We start from the raw sequence: 18,235 nt of genomic DNA, 5'->3' as shown, positions 1-18,235 counted from the left end.
AGTGATGCTAGGTGTTAAGCTTCTTTTGGTATCCTTGTAGGTTGAATAAGTGGGGTGTAAGAAAACAAAAAGATGCAAATAGATTCCCATGGAGCAAGACTAGTGTAAATTAATCAAAATGAGTCCGCAAAATCAGGCAGCAATGAATGAGGTGATGGTGCCCTCTGCTGCCCTGTTTTAGGAATTTCAAGGCAAGTTAGAGAAAGTGTATGCTTTATTCACTGGATAGTGAAGGCGAAGAACTTACAGGCTGGATCTGACACATGAGAACAATGCCAAGTTCATTCTGTTTAAAGGCCCATATATTCTTTTGAAAAAGATTTATTTACAAAGCAGAGAGAGAGAGAGAGGGAGGGAGGGGGAGAGAGAGAGAGAGAGAGAGATTGTCTCCGATGGTTCTTCAAATGATAGATTGAAGTCAGGAACCAGGAGTTTCATCTGAATCTCCCATCTGAGTGCAGGGGCCCAAGAACTTGGGTCATTGTCCTCTGCTTTCCCAGACTTATTAGCAGGGAGCTGTATTAGAAGCGGAGCAGCAGGGACTTGAACATATGGGACGCGGGTGTAGAAGCTTCCAACCTTCTGTGCCACAATGATGCCTCAAGGCACCTCTGCTTCTTCATCCCTAAGGAATTGTGATGTGATGGTGAAAAGTCAGTTTTCTGTAATGGATTCTTTCCATAATTATCATATATTTTAATTTGCTTTTAAATTTCTGCCATGTAATATAAATTTCCAGAGGGAAGTAACTTGTTTAATATTAATTCCTATTGCCTAGAATAGTGTTTCACTGTATTGAATAAACAATCAAACATATATAATTATGTTAAATGTATCTATGTTCTAATTCCTACCAGATCGAAAGCACCATGAGAACAGGCAGTGTGTAGATTCATTGCCGTTTACTATTTATGTTAAAGAAAACGTTTTCTAACAAGTTGTTACAGATGAACAAATAGATTATCAAATGAGGAAAACATTTCTAATACACATCTTTGTCAAAGAAAGTTAGATTAACTAGGAGAAATCAGTATGTCTGAAAGTATCCCTTTGGTGTCCAGATTACTGAAGAATCTAGTCATCCTTTCAAAAGGCATGTAGTAAGGGGAGGGGTGGAGTGGTGGGTGAGCCGCCATCTGTGGTGCCTGCAACCCACATGCGCACTGGTTCGTGTCCCAGCTGCTCCACTTCCCATCCAGCTCTCGGCCTACGGCCTGGACTAGCAGCAGAGGATGGACCAAGGCCTTGGGTCCCCGCACTCTTGAAGGAGACCCAGAAGAAGCCCCTGCTCCTGGCTTCAGATCAGCTCAGCTCCAGCCTGTGCAACCATGTGGGGAATGAACCAGCGAATGGAAGATTTCCCCCTCTATAACTCTGCCTTTCCAATAAAAATAAATAGATCTTTTTTTTTAAATCAGCTTCAAAAATTCTAGAGAGACCTACATCATTTCCAAAACATGAGACACTTAAATATGATTGATAGACATAAGATTTAAGAAAAATTGTTCATGAAAACACTTAACTTTTGTTTTTGAATGACATTGATTGATTTGAAAGGCAAAGCGACAGAGAGAGGAATAGGGGAAAGAGAAAGATCTTCTATCTGTTGGCTCACTTCCCAAATGCTTGTATCCACTGGGGCAAGGCCATACCAAATTCAGGCACCAAAAACCCCACCTGGATCTCCCAGGTGAATGATGGGATCCCAGGAGCCAGCATCCACTGCCTCTTAGCTGCGCCCACTCTGGCATAGGAGGCAAGTGTCCCAAAGGGTGTCTCCATCGGCTGTGCCACAACACACACCTCTGATGTTTATTTTCTAATATTTCTAATATCTGGGATTTGATGTGAATAAATAAGATGATACTGTATAAGATACCTTAGACATCAGGTTACCAAGGACAAAAGATGTGATGTGTGTAAATTGACTGAGGAAGATTCGTGCTGTCGGTATCACAAGAAGTTTTACTGAACTTAAAGTATTTGTTACTACTGAGCTTTTTTTTTTTTTTTTTTTTGTTCTGGAAGGGCTGAATGACAACTAACCTGCCAATTGTGCACTTACTGGAAGGAGAGGAGATGAGGCGTGTGACTGTTTGCCAGGTCACATCACGCACCACTGACTTTCAATATGCTGTAACCAGGGGCCAATTTAATCATTACCGAGACCCTCAGGTCTCCTGAGAGTCCAGGCGCAAGCCAGGGAGATACCACTTCCACCCAGAATTCCGAGTTTTCTAGCTGTACCAGTGTTATGACTCCTCACTCTTTAATCCCTTTGTAAAATTTGCAAAACAACAAAAATAGTAGAAGAAAACTTGATCTCAGGAAACCAGTGACCCATCTGTGCTTTGGTTTATGATATCCTTCACGGCTGAGGTTATGTCCACGGTGGGACAAGAAGGGTCGTGGGAGGAGTGGATTTGAGAGGTTTCGGTGAGTAAATACAAGTGTGAAGGAGGTACTACAGGTTTACAGGTCACTTGCGGCATTTTAAAAACTTGAACCATTGAAATCAACCATGGGTTCCGCCCCAAGACAGAGCAGGAGGGGTTCTGGGTTCTTTGCATGACCTTTGGGCTTCCTCGATCTCAAGTGAGATAAGGACACCCCAAAGACGGGAGGCAGCACATGGCTGGCTGCTTATGCAGCGCTATCAGTGAGCGTGAGCCAATGAGGCTGAGCCCCAGCAAACAGAAAACTCTCATTTGGGATGTGGGTGTTCCAAGCAGTGGCCTCCCATGCTGTTCCATAAGGTCTGCCCCAGATTGTGGGATCAGCAGAAAATAACCAAGTCACTGACCAAGGAAAAAGGTCAGTCAGCAGAGGGGCGAGCGGGCGACAGGCCAACAGCAGGGGGACACTGAGTCCGAGGGAGTGGGGCTGGAATGAAAGACACACAGCACCGGTCGGAGAGGGAGTTCCAGGCCCTCAGACGCAGGCCAGGTACGGATTCTAGGGTGCTGGAACTGACTGCTCCCATGCTGCCCTGCTGGCTTCCAGCTTAACCTCAGGGCCCCAGCGCTCTAAGACCAGGATGGGTATCCCGGAGGATCCAGCCTTCACCCCTGGGAGAATTAACAGAGTCGACAGAATTTGCCTAGTAAAAGTCAGTTTAGCACCTTTCTGTCTTGGAGCTAGCAACACTCCAGCAAGGGCCCAGGAGAGGCTCTGGCTGGGTTTTGTGCCTTGCTGGATGTAATGCAATGTTGAACCAGATTTTTTTTTTTCAAACCAAGGATATCTGTTGAAATGAAAACAGGCAGATAAGCAAACAGACAACAATGGCAGAATTGAACCACAGGGTTAGGAATGTGCATATGTGTTACCAAAGAGGCCAAGACAGAATAGCCCAAAGTCATGAGTAGTCTAAGGGCATAACTTACCGACAGGAGTCAGTGAATTTGTTTATAAAAGGGGTGGGAGTTCAGGTTTTGCAGAGACAAGGCTTGCTGCATTTATTTTTTTAAAATGACTCTTAAAAATCCATGAAAGCCAGTCTTAGCTCACAGGGCATACACAAAGAGGCTGCAGGCAAAAGCTGTAGTTCCAGTCCTGTTTTCAATAATAAAGGGGCCAGTGTTGAGGTGCAGGGAGTTAAGCTGCCACCTTTGACACCAGTAGCCCATGTGGGCCCGGGTTCCAGTCCTATCTGCTTCACTCCTGATCCAGCTCCTGGTATGAGCCTGGGAAAGCAGCAGAAGACGGCCCAACGTGCTTGGATCCCTGCCACCAATGTGGGAGACCTGGATGGAGTTCCAGGCTTTTGGCTTCTTGCTGACCAGCCTCGGCCTTGGTGGCAACAGGCTGGCAGTCTAAGGAGTGATCCAGTGGGTGGAAGAACTCTGTCTCTCCCACTCTATGTTACTCTGCCTTTCAAATAAATTAGTACATCTCGAAGCATAAACAAGATCAAGCATGGGAATATTTATCTATTTGGGTGTATGTAGACTATTAGAAAGAGTTATCCCTTGGACAAGTCAGATCAGAAAAATTGCCTGTAAACCTAAGGCTTGGGAAAAACAGTGCAGTGTTTGGAACTCCTGGAGACATAAATAACGATGGGGAGTGGCTAATGAGTCACACACACTGTTGGCTCAACTGAAGCAGATAACTCAGCTCTTTGGAACAGTAATTCTGCTACACTCGGGGTCAACAGCGTGATCTTCTTGGACTAGAATTTTTTAGTTTTTTTTGTGGAGATGCTTTCAGTCCAACACACCTTGGATGCTCTCAGTTGTTTTGGCAGAATGAGAAGTTTAAGCACCTGTTTATGAAATACTTCCGCTTAAAGGCAAGATGGACTAATAACGACTGGATTTGCCTTTCAACCCAAACAAACAGAAACAGACACATTGTGCAAAGCAACAGTTTCCAAAACACCAGATCGCCAACAACAGAGGGCCAAGGACTCCTGAGAGGCAGAGAACAAGCACAGTGAGCTCCCAGGCTGCCCCACTGCTGACCGTGTTAGGACCTTCCCAGGCCTGTCCAGAGACAGAATCCCCCAGCAGGGCTGACCCTGGTCAGCTCCCAGAGTCAGGAAACTGCAGCTGAGTGCCTGGAGCTCTCTGCGGCATGTGAGCCAGGCAGGGAACTGTCAGGGATCTGCAGAGGAAGCCCCCTGAGGTGATCAGCCTAACACAGAGCTGTGCACAGCTGTGAGAAAACTGCCAGGCAGGCTATGGGAAGGACCACCAAAGAGGGTTAGAAGCAACAGTGTTACCTGGTGCTCACAGAATGCTTCCCAGCAGGGAAGGGAGGGCAGGAGAGGCGTGGGGAGGAGAGGGCAGGGAAAGAGAAAAGCCGAAGGAGAAGGATGGGAGAAGGGAGAAGGGAGAAAGACACCTTAAGATGCTGGTTCACTCCGTGCTGAACCAGGGATGAAGCTGGGAACACAACCTGGTCTACTACAAGAGTATTAGGAATTTGCCTCCCATGGTTAGGGGTCAGCAGGAAGCTGAAGTTAGCAGCACAGCCAAGCCTTGAGCCCAAGGCTCCAAGGCAGCATGTGGGAGAATCAACCGCTAGATTAAATGCCCACCTACGCAATTAGCTCCTTCTATCTCTTGTGTGCCCATTATTCAACTTCCTTTTGTCACCCCTGGCTCACCCCCAGTTTCTAGTAATCACTACTCTAAGGTGAGATGCACTATTTTTTTTTAAACTGTGAGATAAAGGAGTTCGTAGAAATTGATAGACTAGGGGTTTGCATTGTAATATATAGGTACAGCCGCTGCCTGCAATGCTGGTAGCCCAAATGATTAATGGTTTAGTCCTGGCTGCTACACTTCCAATTCCGCTCTCTGCTAACCTCCTGGTAAAGACGATCCAAGTGTTTGGACCCTTGATTCCCACATGGGAGACCTGGAGGAAGCTCCTGGCTCCTGGTTTGGGCCTGGCCCAATCCCTGCCACTGGAGCCATCTGGAGAGTAAACCAATACATAAAAGATCTTTATTCCTCCCTCTCTCTGTCTCTTTCCCTCCCTTCTCTATATAACTCTTACTTTCAAAGGAATAATTTTTTTTTTACAAAAAAGCACATAAAAGATGTCCAAAACAATTTATTTTGAAAAAGCAAATCCATACTACAATGTCAGGCCTGGCGTGGTAGCCTAGTGGCCAAATACTCACCTGACACGTATCAGGATCCCATATGGGTGCAGGTTTGCGTCCCAGCTGCCCCACTTCCCATCCAGCTCCCTGCTTGTGGCCTGGGAAAGAGTCGAGGACGGCCCAAAGCCTTGGGACCTTGCTCCCATGTGGGAGATCTGGGAAGAAGCTCCTGGCTCCTGGCTTTGGTTCGGCTCAGCTCTGGCCATTGCGGCTACTTGGGAAGTGAACCAATGGGTAGACCTTTTTGTCTCTCCTCTCTGTAGATCTGACTTTCCAATAAAAAAAATCTTAAAAAAGGCTAAAATGATGTATCACTGTATATGTAATAGGTATCAGAATGGTTAAATTTGTAAGACTGACCATACTGACTTCTAGCACACTGTGGGCACATGAAGTGGTACAGTTTTAGAAAAGAGTGTGACAGTTTATTTTTATTTTTTACTTTTCAAAATGTACTTACTTATGTAAAGGGGATACATTTAATGTATTTCATATGTATAGTTTTAAGAACATAATGATACTTCCCACTGCTTCCTTCTTGCTTTGTTATTTTTCTTTTAACATTCGCGATGACATACTCTCCGCTTACTTCATCATCACAAGTAAAAAAAAAATATAAACAGGAAGACCTCACTTCCTCAGGAATATAGGCAAGGACTGTAATGAATAACCAAATCTCAAGGTGCCTGTTTCACTCATATACATTCTCTCCGTTTTGGAACTCTGTGTATTAGTTACCACAAATCAGAGGAAACATGATATGTGTTTTTGGGGGCTGGCTTATTCCATCAAGCAGAATGGCAATGCAGAGCTAGCCAAACACTTACTATGTGATCCAGACTCCTAGATGTTTACCTAAGAAATCCTACGTCTATAGAAAGACTTGCCCATGAATATTCATAGCAGCTTTATTAATAATATTTCCAAACTGAAACAACCCCGATGTCATTAACAGACAAGTAGATAATTTGTGGTGCACGCACACTAGGAAATGCCAAACATTTTAAAAAGGAAATATTGATAGAACAAGAAGAAGGAGACATACAAATCAAAGCAACTATGTGAAGTGTGAGAAACTGGACCAAAAAGAAAACAAACAAGCAGGTGTCCTCTGGGATTTCTTTCATGTGACACTGTATAAGCTGCAAGCCGGAAGCGTCCCGGCTGTTGTCTGGGAAGAGGGCACCGGAAGAGCTGTGATGAAATCTTTCCTTGGATACAGGCACGATCATGACAGGAAACACGTTCCCTGGTGAACATCATATCCTTTAAAAAGGCTCCATTTTTCTATACCAGCGACACTCAATAAAGCTGTTCGCAAAAAATAACATCTCATATCTTTCTTGGAAAATCCCAGTTTCGGTTTTCAGAAGACTGGCGCTGGACGGAGTGCTGCAAAAATGGGAAGCAAAACAGGATCCTCGTAAAGTAGGATGGCCCATGGAGGGGGTGAAAATAGAAAGGACATTTTTATTTCTGTCGGATTTTTTCCACAATATTTGGAGAACTGGCTTAACTTGTCCTGGAACTGTGTGTGTTCATTTTTTAATCTTGCATTTTTCTAAACTATACATACCCAACACAGTCTGACGGGAGGCACCCATGATGGACATGTATTTTAGGATTAAAAAAAAAGCTACAAGTTTTTGTCTCTGGGCTTAAAGCTGCTAAGCTGTTTTTTGATAGAGACAAGATGAAGAAGTAACAGGTTCAGAAAGTGATCATATGCAGTGGATTAGTTCACAGAAAAGACCCTCCAACTAGTATTTCCTTCTTGGGATGCCTTCACGTTCCCAAAACAAGCAGTGTTAAGTGTGTGTAGTGTGAACATGGACCACAATGCCAAAGACTAACGATCAATGATTTTGAAGTTGAGAACACAAGCTCAATTTCCGTGTGGCCTTTCCCCTGTCACGGTTCTTCATGTTGCACTTTTTCCCGGGCATAGTTCCCCTTTTCTGCCTGCTGCCTGCTGTTGGGCAAGCTGTCCTTGTTGTTTTCCATGCAGCTTCAGGAGGGGGAGGGGGAGGTACACTGAGGTAGAGAAGACTAAATCAAGAGGGCTCCCAAGCTTGGAGAGGAGCCACATCTTAAATACAAATGGTCGATAATGAGATACAGATGATGATACAGCTGGACACATAAATGACAGATACAGGTAGACAGACACACAAATTAAATAAGAACTTTTGACATAAAGATATCAGGCAGCCAGATTCCCCAGTCCTTGTCTCTGATAATTTGTTGAACAGCGGGCTGATAACTGGCAGCTCCAAGAGCTCTCATGGTTTGACAAGAAATAGCTTAAATTCCAAACTCAAGCTCAGTGTCCTTCTTTTCTGCTGGGGTATTCAAATTCACTTGATGTCAGCAGCTCTGCCTTCTTCTGACAAATACTGTATGCGACTAAAATGCAATTTTCAGCAAAAATGTTTCCCCTCTGTATATATGCACAGGTGCCTGAAGGGTACCTCTGGGAAACAGCACCTTGGAATCTGAACCTGCAGGTAAGGAAAAAGAAAAGTTAGATGGGCAGGCAGCTTGGGCTGGGAAGTTAACGCTTTCTTCCCATTACAAATCAATTGCCAATGTGCTCAGAAAAACTCAAGAGCAGATCTCACGGGATACATGGGCAAATGGGAAAATCCCTTTGTGAGAGAGGTGAGAAGCAGGGCTTTCAGAAATCCCCTAAGCTTTCCTTGGAGGATGAAGGGGACCCTGGTGGAATGCGACAGCAACTTCACTAGCAGGTTCTGCAAGGGATGGGGAACTTACAAGTGAGGCATCAGAGGAGAACCATCTTCCCAGAGCCATGAGTAGTTGGGTTTCCTTTGAGACAACCCCAGCCAGAAGGGGAAATTGGAGTGGGAGATTGTTTGCTGGATGAAGTCCTGTCGAAAGTCAAGTTTCTGAGTGAATGGTGGAATCAATGTGGTGGTTTTAGGATCTAAAAGTCATTTAGTCTAGATTCCCATGATGGATTTCTTTAAAAATTTAAAACATTATTTTCTATATATTTGAAAGAGAAAGAGAATCTTACAGCTACTGGTTCCTTCCCCAGATGCTTATACAGCTGGGACTGGACCAGGAGTTGGATCTCGTCTCCCATATGGGTGATAGGTATCTAACCCTGAGCTATCATTTTCTGCCTCCCAGGGTACGCGTTAGCAGGAAGCTGGAATTGAGAGCAGAGCTAGAACTTGAATTGATGTTTTCTGATATGGGAGGCACTAGGATAAATGGCTTCCCATCTTACATGATGGTTTTTATAGATATGTTTGCTAGAACCTTGAGATAACCTGTCTTTCAAGATCATGCACAATTGGTGACCAGGCTGGTCTCAAAAACAGATCTTTATGCTCTCAAACCAGGACACCTCCTCCGAGAACCTAACCACAGTCACTCCCACATTCATACTCACCAGATCTTCTGTGCTGTTTATTGTCAATAACTGGGCATCCAAAGACAAGCATCTCTCTTTACTCTTTTCCCAATTATATGATCCAGAGGAAAATAGATAACAGTTTTTTTCATGCCAGAGCCAATCTTGGGGACAAGGACCTGGTAAACATCACACGTTTAATCAGTGAGTTATGTTTCAATAAAAGTGTTTCTACTGTCTTAAACCACTTCTTCCCAAGCCCTCTTAGGTGGGTTACATTTCTCCTTAGACCCTTACAGGCTTAGAGTCTTTTTTTTTTCCCCTCTGAAGAAAGCAAAGCATTTCTTTTTGAAAGAAAAAACATTCTGATTTAAATAAACAAAATTCACTTCCTATTTAGCATTTTCATTTCACTAGTTACAAGCAAGACAAACTGTGATGTAATTTCAGAATATGAGCTATTTTTTGGTTATGTTTGGAAAAATGGAGAGCTAGGAGGGGCAACTATTTAATAGACATTCTGGTATGAAAAATTTGTTGCTTATGTATTTTAAAACTTCACATCTTTGAATAATGTTTTGATGATTACATATTGTGTCTCCTGCTTGCAAACACAGGCTGAAGAGTGCAGTAGCCATGTGGGATTACTGAATTCTTGAAATTTGGCTAGTATGGATTAGGATGTTTTATAAGTAGAATATATACACTTGATATTGAAAACTTGGAAAAAATTCAAAATACTCTATTAATTTTAATGCTGGTTATTGATGAAATAATATTAGAAATAAATGAGGCTAAACAACATGTGTTATTAAAAATTGGACCTTTTTCATTTTTCAGTGTTTACTGGAACATGTGGCGTTACACAGTGGCATACACTATATTTCATTTGGACAGAGTTGTTGTGGGGGGAACAATATATTGGTGTAAAATAAGCAACACTATTCCAGAAAATAGGGAGTTTTTTGGTCCAACAGTAAAATTCACAGATACTTCACCTGAACTGGGCTTAGGCAATAGACAAATACACCAATCTATCTGGTCATGTATGTTTTCCCTAACCCTCAAATCCTCATCCCCATGCTTATCTATGTTTGTTCCATTGTGTTAGTAACACTTGGCATCTCTCTGTGCAGATGCATAGTTCTTGGGTCTATATGTATGACCCAGAAGTGGCAAAAACCAGTCGATGGCTTGTACGAGTTGGCTTTGTCAGAAAGGGGAACGTAGGAGGGTTGTTAACAATAAAAGATGAGTGTGAAGGAGAGAATACCCAAAAGACCAAGCTGCAAACAACATAGGCAATGTTCACACATCTTAGTTTGCCTTGCAGCATCACATTACATAATGTAGGAGATACACAGGCTTTCAAACACTAAAGGAACCAGCTAGTCAAGTTTACCAAGTGATGACATAAAAGAAAGACAGATGCCAAAACACGGTATTTAAATGAATTTCATTTCGTGTGTGTGTTTGTGTGAAATTTGACAAACACAAGTGGTCCTTGTTATATGCCAGAAACTATTGGAAATACTTTATGTATGTTAACTCATTTAATCCTACTAACAATCCAGGAGATTGGTACCATCAATGTTTTCTATTTGACAAGCAGAGAAAGTGGGAATTTGAGTCTAGGTGGTTTAACTTGTCTCTTTGTTTAACCATTGTAACATACTGCCTCTCAAACTTGTAAGTTAGACCCATTTGAAGAAACCTATGTGGGTGCCCTTCTTAATGCGTTCATGCAGAATATTGGAGCCCATCCAGAATCTGTCATTGCTAACAAGCAGAGTGAGGAGTGCCAGTAAGTCTGTCACTGGGAACTCCTGGCACCTCATCAGCTCAGTGACCTCAAGCAAACACATGGTAGCTCCTCAGTTCCCTCCTCACACAGCATGTTTCTAGAAGTTTGTGAAAAGTACCATTGAAAGAGAAGTGTATTTTAGTATAGGAAAAATTTGAAATCCATAAATATAAAGGATTCATGGAGAATGTGTATTATGAAAAGCAAACTACGCATCAACTTCAAAATTAACCTATCTTAATTTTTTAAAAAAAATTTTATTTGAAAGAGAGAGAGGCAGGGTTGGTAAAGCAAGAGAGGGGACAGAGATAATGTATTCCCACCTGCTCATTCACTCTTCAAATGCCCACGGTGTGTGAGATTGGGTCAAAGCTGGGCACTGGGGACTCAGTCCTGGCCCACCATAGCCCCCTACATGGGAGGCAGGAGTCCACTAGCTCACTTACTCAAACCGTCACCACTACCTCCCGGGGGCTGTGTCTGCAGAAAGCTGGAATCCATGGCCAGAGCTGCAACTTAAACTGGGACACTCTCATGTGCACCACAATTACCCTGACTGGCATCCGAATTCCTGCCCCAGACTTACTTTTCAATTCGGTGTTTCTCACAACTTTTTGAGGTACCCTTGTACATTGAGGACCACAGGCTTGTAGAAAGATATAACTTGCCCTCATCTTGAGAAAACTGGCATTTTCTCCCTTTGTGGTATATTAAGGAATTTTTTTCTCTTTCTATTTGTTTGGCTTATTCCTCTCTCTCTCTCTCTCTCTCTCTCTCTCTTTTAAACATCTCAAAACTGCTTGATAAAAAGTAGAACTCCATTTGCTATCTCTACCATGGTCTTTATCTGACACTGCCAAGGCGAGGAATATGTTATCTGGCATGTCTGCCAGCAGTTGACACACGATTGACTGATTGATTGATTATTCATGTGTGGTACTGGCGGATGATTCTGAATGGTACTGACATGGATTTCATCCCATACAATTTACAACTGTAAAGAAAAAGGTTTGGACAGCCACGCTGTTCTGTTGGCAGGTAGCTATGTCTGCTCATATAAGCATTCCTATCTTGTAAACATTCCTACTTTTCATACATAAACCTCCTGCCTCCAAGCCTTCATTGAAGTGTTTTGCTTGCAAGTTCTTTCTTAAAGAAACTAAATCCACGTTGGACAGCTGCTAAACATTAGCTTGGCTAAAATTTTGCTTATTTTGGCTGTTTAAATGACCCTGTAAATAGCAAAGGGATTTATAAACTGCAAAACTTTACACAAAACTACTTATCTTCTTATCATTTAACTTTATCTGGGTCTCAGTTTTTTCATCCATAAAATGAAGAGATGGTATCTATGAACTACTATTATATAATTGTTAGATAAAAAATTACATGGCTGAAGGTTAAGTGAGCTGAACCTGCAAGAAACTGGATCAATTCCTATTTATTAATGGCAGTTGGCATCTAATCCTGGGACTGGAACTCTCGTCTGGGCACCTCCAAGGAAACACTGTATTCCTGAAAGCGACTCCATCTCACACCTTCTCTCCCTCCCTGTGGCTGCAAGCTATCCCTAAACTATAAACTAAAGAAAGAATAATATAGGACACTTCAGCCAGTCTTACGGATCTTACCTGACTCCTAGACTCACAGTAGTTTTGGAAAGCTGAGATCAACTCAGTTCGTCTAAAAACAGATTTCCTGCACCCTTCAGAAACACTTCGAAGCCAGCTTACCTCCTCTGATGCTACTGAACTTGAAGTGGTGCCTTCCAAAGGACATTGCCTTAGACGGCAGCCATGATGGAGGTAGAGTGAGGATTCACAGGGACAAGAAATTCTTTTAGAAAAAAATAACAAGAAAGAAAAAGAAACCCCATACTCAATATCACTGGAAGGGTGAGAGAGAAAAATTTCCAACAAGCCATGTGGGTTAGACAGTTCTTCCAGAAAAATCTCCAAACTAGAATTTTAAAAGGAAAATAATAGGCTCTTCTGACAAGGAGGAAGAACTGAAACCCACTAAAAGATGTGCTTAAATCAGACATCTCAAGAATTTAGCATAGGTTAGGATGAGACTGAAAAAATAGAGTATATGGCATAGGATTGGTTGTTTTACAAAAGTATAACCAGAACATATCGATATGTTCATGTTAAGTCAAGAGATGTTTCCAGAAAATAGTTAAGACTGAGCGAAAGCCTGTCACCACATCTCTTCCCACCCCTCACTCTCCCCACCTGAGAAGTTTTCCATTCTCTTCAGAGCCTCTTGGAGAGTCAGGTACTGACGGTTAAGTTCTGTTTCCGCTTCAGTTTTCTCCTGAAGCTGCTTGGCGAGAGTTCCTATCATATTCTTGAGTTCTTTCTGTGACTCTTGGGAAGCTGCTTCTCGCTGCTGTTGGGCTAACAGCTGTTCCTCCAGCATACTTTCCTGGAGAGTCAGGTTTGCTTGCTGTTGCTTCAGGAGATCAGATACCTGCAATACTAAATCACACCCAATTCCATGTTCAATCCCCAGTGAAAATTCTTCCAATGGGTTTTAAGGAAATCAATACACAAACTCAAATAATGCAGCTCGACAACAGACAAGTTCTGGGAAATGATCCAAGTGGAATCCAAAACGTGGAAATTAAGATCAGGAACTGTGATTTAAAAAGAGCCAGAATTTCATTTTTTATTGTGAGCTGAACATAAGAGAAATCATAGAATACATAGCATAACAGTGGGATAAAATATACATAACCTAAAATAGCTGTATACTCATGAGACTCAGTAGTTATTAATAGGGATTGTCTTTAGTGAGTTATTCTATTTGTATCTCAGTTTTTCCATTATAGTTCCTCCTATTCTGTCTGTTTTTTCAGACTTCCTAATTTTATTTAAAAATTGCGGTACACAGAATTATTGCAAACTACTGTGTCATGAGAGTCTCAACCTTTTTTTCTCTTGGTCCATAAAAGGAAGGGTGGAGATAAAATAAAGATTGTGAAATCAAGCATCTGTGCATTTGAGGGTCAAGTACCTCCATTCTGGATTTTTTTTATTAGAAGTATTTATTTGAAAGGGACACATACACACATTGAGACAGAGATACAAAGAGAGAGGGCATTCATTCAATGGTTTACTCTCCACACGCCTGCAACAGATGGAGATATACCAGGGGAAAGTCAGGAGCCAAGAATACTATCTGAGTCTCCCACATGGGCAGCAGGGATCCATCTTCTAGAACAATCACCTGCTGTCTCCCAGGGAACTCACTGACAGGAATCTAGAATCAGGAGCAGAACTGGGATTTGAATCCAGGCACTCCACTCTGGGATGCTGGTGTCGTGGGGTCCCAAGAGGTGTTTCACTGCTGGACCACACTTCCACACCCCCCTCCCACACCAGCTCTGGAATCTTGATGATGTAGGACAAAACAGGCCAGATGTGACCTCGGAGGTTAACCAAAGGACAGGAAGACTCTTCTACTCCTTGACACTGAAGGACACCTCTATCATTAGTCAGGCCCCAGTGGCTACCGATGGAAAGAACAGTGGTTTGTGGGTTTGAACTGAGAAGCCGATAGCAATTCAAAAGCTGTAATAAGCTGGTTCCTATGCAGCTGAAACAGTCTAACGCAACAGCAGGACAGGTGGGTGATGGGCACCACCTCCTTGTCCTCTAAGTCACTCTGGTCTTTCTTTTTTACTTCCTTTTTCCCTCTCAACATCCTCTTTTGCTAAATGGCCGTATCACAAATCTGGCATATTTTTGAAAACACAATACAATTTTTTTTCTAAAACAGACTCATTTACTTTCATTTTATTTGAAAGACAGAGAGAGGGAGAGATGAAGAAGGAGGAGGAGGGGGAGAAGAAGAAGCAGCAGCAGCATCAGTTTATCTGTTGTTGGTTTGGCCCCCAAGTTTCTGCAATGGCTGAGGTTGGGCCAGCCTGAAGCCAGGAGCTTGGAACTCAATCAAGGTCCTCACATGGGTGGCAAGTGCTTGACTACCTGGATTGAAATACTTGTTCGTTTTCTGCTGCTTCTTAGAGTAGGCATTAGCAGAAACCAAGTCAGCAGCGGAAGCTGTGACTGTAATCCAGGCACTCTGACTAGTGCAGATGTCCCAAGTGTCTTAACTTACCAAACCCTGCCCTACATTTTATTTTAAATCTTTTACTAAGTTTAAGGTTCTTTACTTCAAAATAATAATCATCTTTGTAGAAAAATCAATGAAAAGACTAAAATTTATTATGTTTACATCTAAGAAATAACTTTGTGAAATAATAACATCACACTATTTTCTTCTCCATTATTCTAGGATTTGAATCACCACTATTGGGTGCTGGCAATGTGGCAGAGCAGGTTAAGCCAGGGCCGATTCAAGTCTCACTGCTCCACTTCAGATCCAGCTTCCTGCTAATGTGCCTGGGAAAGCAGCGGAGGATAGCCCAAGTGCTTGGACCCTTGTACCATGTGGGAGACCAGGAGGAAGCTCCTGGTTCCTTGCTTCAGCATGGCCCAGCCCTGGCTTTTGTGGTCATTGGGGAAGTGAAGCAGCAAATGAAAGACCCTTCTCCTTCTGTAACTCTGCCTTTCACAAATAAATGAAATAAATCATTAAAAATATATAAATACGCACTAACCATGAGGTTACAAAAGCACAAAGTCAGCCATTCATCATCTTTGTTTCATGTTTCATTTGAGATATAAACACAATTGCTCGTTTTCCTACTCAAAGAGCATTTTGCCTAAAATGAATCTAAATCAAGTTTGCTTTGTAGTTGTTGTTACGAAACAGAAACTTATTCACTCTCATCTTCCCCTCCCACCACACAATTTCCTGATTTCAGTACTTACACTGCATCCCCAGCATTGCAATGGTCACCAGTAATCCCAGACAAACGATCCCAAGAGACACAGCAGCCAGGCACCACCATGGAGACGAAAGACAGCCGAGACCTGGAGGGACAGAGTGTTGGCAAGTCATCAGGTGGTTCTTTGGGTGCTGCGTCTATCGAAAGCTCTGCTTCCCTCACTTTTGGTCCTCTCGCTGGTTCTGAAAATAAGCTTATCTACATATTTACAGATGAACCAAATGGATAGTTCAGGAACTTAAATGACTTATCCAGGCCCACACAACTGATAAATCACAGAACCAGGATTCCACACCAGATGTCTGACTCTATGTTTATAATCTGTCCAATCTCCTGACAGTGACTCTTCAGGAAATTTCCAGTCCAGCTTGACTGGGTCAACTTCACCCACAGTGTGGAGAGCTTGATGTTGGTCCCATAGATCACACATACACATGTGTGCGCGTGCGCACACACACACACACACACACACACACACACACAGAGTGTTTTTTATAGGGGACACAATCTAAACAGATGGTAGACGTCCAAAAATAAGCTTCAGTCAGTTATTGAATTGAAATTTTTCTCAAAGCATCCTATGCATAATTCTATAGTATTTAATTTGTATTCCACTTTTAATGACATCTTGAAATTGTAACCTTTTTGATCAAATACAAATGCAAATGAAATTTCAGGATTCGTTAGGTGTGTATTACCTGCATGTCCTACCTATACTACACCAACTCTGGGCCTATTGGTACAAGAACAAAAGTCACCATTTTTATGAAAACGAACAGATGGTGTAGCTCACAGGTGGAGAATATTCCATTATATGTTCTACCACTAACAAAGCACAAATTTTACTGGATCAGCAGGAAAAAAATCCCATGCATTTGGTTATGTCATCTAATGAAGAAAGCAAGTAAGGCCTCATATTATCATCCTCAATACACAAACAAGAAAATCCAGTATTTCCATGGTATGCTTAAAATCACAGGATTGCAATTGTCACTGGGGCAATGTGACTGGGGACAGCACATCACAAAATTCCCAGTGAAAGCGGATAATTATCTAAGTCAACAACACGGAAATAGAGTCAGAGTTTTCTTGTGTCAAAAAAACACCATTCTAGACTCTACAGATGATAAAAAGAATATAGATATTTTGACAGCGAGGCATATAAACATACTTAAATGCGTGGAAAATGCATGTTGTGAAAAAACTATGCATGGACTGCCACCATTTTTTGCAGCCTGGTAAGCTTACCTTTAATCCCATTTTCTGCTAGGTACCCTCCTGTGGTGTTTGCACTGATTCGGTGGTTACTGTACCCCAGAGTGTGAGTGGGTGGGTGTCAAACTCTGTCTTGCAAAGCCCAAGCCTATCCTCAGAAGCAAATATGGCTGTGGAATCTTTCACCGGCTCTTTTCCTCTGGCAAGTATTTAGCTCATTAGAATGCCAAGTATGCTCACCACTCTCAACTAATGACATTCCTGAATTTTTCGAATGTTTAGGTTAAAAAAGAAAAGTTAGAGGACCTGTGAAAGATTTTTCTACTTTTTATACACCTCCATTGATCCTGTTTCCTTGGTAGGCAGAAATGATTATCTATTCCTTCTGATGATTTGGATCTATCCAGAATTCTGCAAGGATTGATTGACTAATTATGACACAATCAAGCACTCGATTCTCCGCCATGAACAATGAATGAATAAGTAAACAACTATTGTTTCTTTTAGATTGATTTATAAATACTAACACGTTGTCATACCGAGCAATGACGCCATCATCTCAGAGTTTAAGACATGTCATACTCACACTTCTTTTCCCTAGGGAGAGAAAGGTTTTGGCTTGCTTATTGGATACATGACCTGCAATTTCCCTATCCAAGTTTCTGAAAACATCTGTCATGCTTGTCTTTTTTGTTTGTTTTTTTATATTTTGTTCCTTTTTCTCAGAATAGATGTACAATGAAAGCCTACTTATCCAGATTGGTGACCCTGAATTATTAATTAACAAACACCTAAGCAGATTAAATTACTATACTTATCAGATGGAAATTATATGTTTCAGTTGTATTTAATAAAATACAGTGCTGAATATTATCTGATTTGCTTTGGGTAGACCACATTTTAAGTTTTGCAGTACTTCAAAGACATGACAATTATTTGTGCACACATTGAATTAAATTATTTCCTCAGCCCTCTGATTGGATTGTGGATAAATAAATAAATAAAGAAAAACAACACGTTTAAAATGAATAGCATAGAGATAAGCTTCATCACCACCATCATAATGTGTGACTTAGGCTTCTTTTAGGCAAGTGGTGTTAATTCTCCTTCACCGCACTTTCCAACCCTGTTCTTTAATACATTTACGTTTTTGAGCTTACAGGGATACTCTGTTCCTCCACGAGGCTGCCCATCCCAACCACCTTTACCTTTCTTCCGGTTTGACTGCTCATCAGGGTGGTCCTTCATGGGTTTGGCTTTGAGATCCTCAAAAGTCATTTCCAAGTTCACGCCAAGAATGAGAGAGAAAGCGAATCAGTCAAAGACTTGCAGAAACTGACAGTGTGTGAACTTCTGCTG

General features: G+C 42.1%; 1 protein-coding gene across 1 annotated transcript; it reads right to left on the bottom strand.

The window, feature by feature from the left end:
• Positions 1-7,694: 7,694 nt before the first annotated feature.
• OLR1 (oxidized low density lipoprotein receptor 1) lies at positions 7,695-18,235 on the bottom strand. The gene is made up of 6 exons (XM_058655965.1): positions 18,085-18,235; positions 15,645-15,746; positions 13,038-13,283; positions 9,039-9,178; positions 8,393-8,508; positions 7,695-8,118 (listed from the first exon to the last, which is right to left on the bottom strand). Exons 1-6 carry the CDS (start codon positions 18,152-18,154, stop codon positions 7,941-7,943), a joined length of 852 nt encoding a protein of 283 aa, XP_058511948.1. The 5' UTR covers positions 18,155-18,235; the 3' UTR covers positions 7,695-7,940.

This window comes from Ochotona princeps, chromosome 27 (assembly GCF_030435755.1).
Source record: "Ochotona princeps isolate mOchPri1 chromosome 27, mOchPri1.hap1, whole genome shotgun sequence".
Classification (NCBI taxonomy): domain Eukaryota; kingdom Metazoa; phylum Chordata; class Mammalia; order Lagomorpha; family Ochotonidae; genus Ochotona; species Ochotona princeps.
This window is presented reverse-complemented; position numbering and strand designations above follow the sequence as displayed.

Coding starts and splice junctions, on each gene's coding strand:
- OLR1 (XM_058655965.1), bottom strand. CDS start 18,154: ATGACTTTTGAGGATCTCAAAGCCAAACCCATGAAGGACCACCCTGAT. Junction 9,179..13,037: donor GAGAATGGAAAACTTCTCAG/GTGGGGAGAGTG, acceptor GATGTTTACCAG/GTCCTTGTCCCCAAGATTGG. Junction 8,509..9,038: donor TAAACAGCACAGAAGATCTG/GTGAGTATGAAT, acceptor GACTTTCGACAG/GACTTCATCCAGCAAACAAT.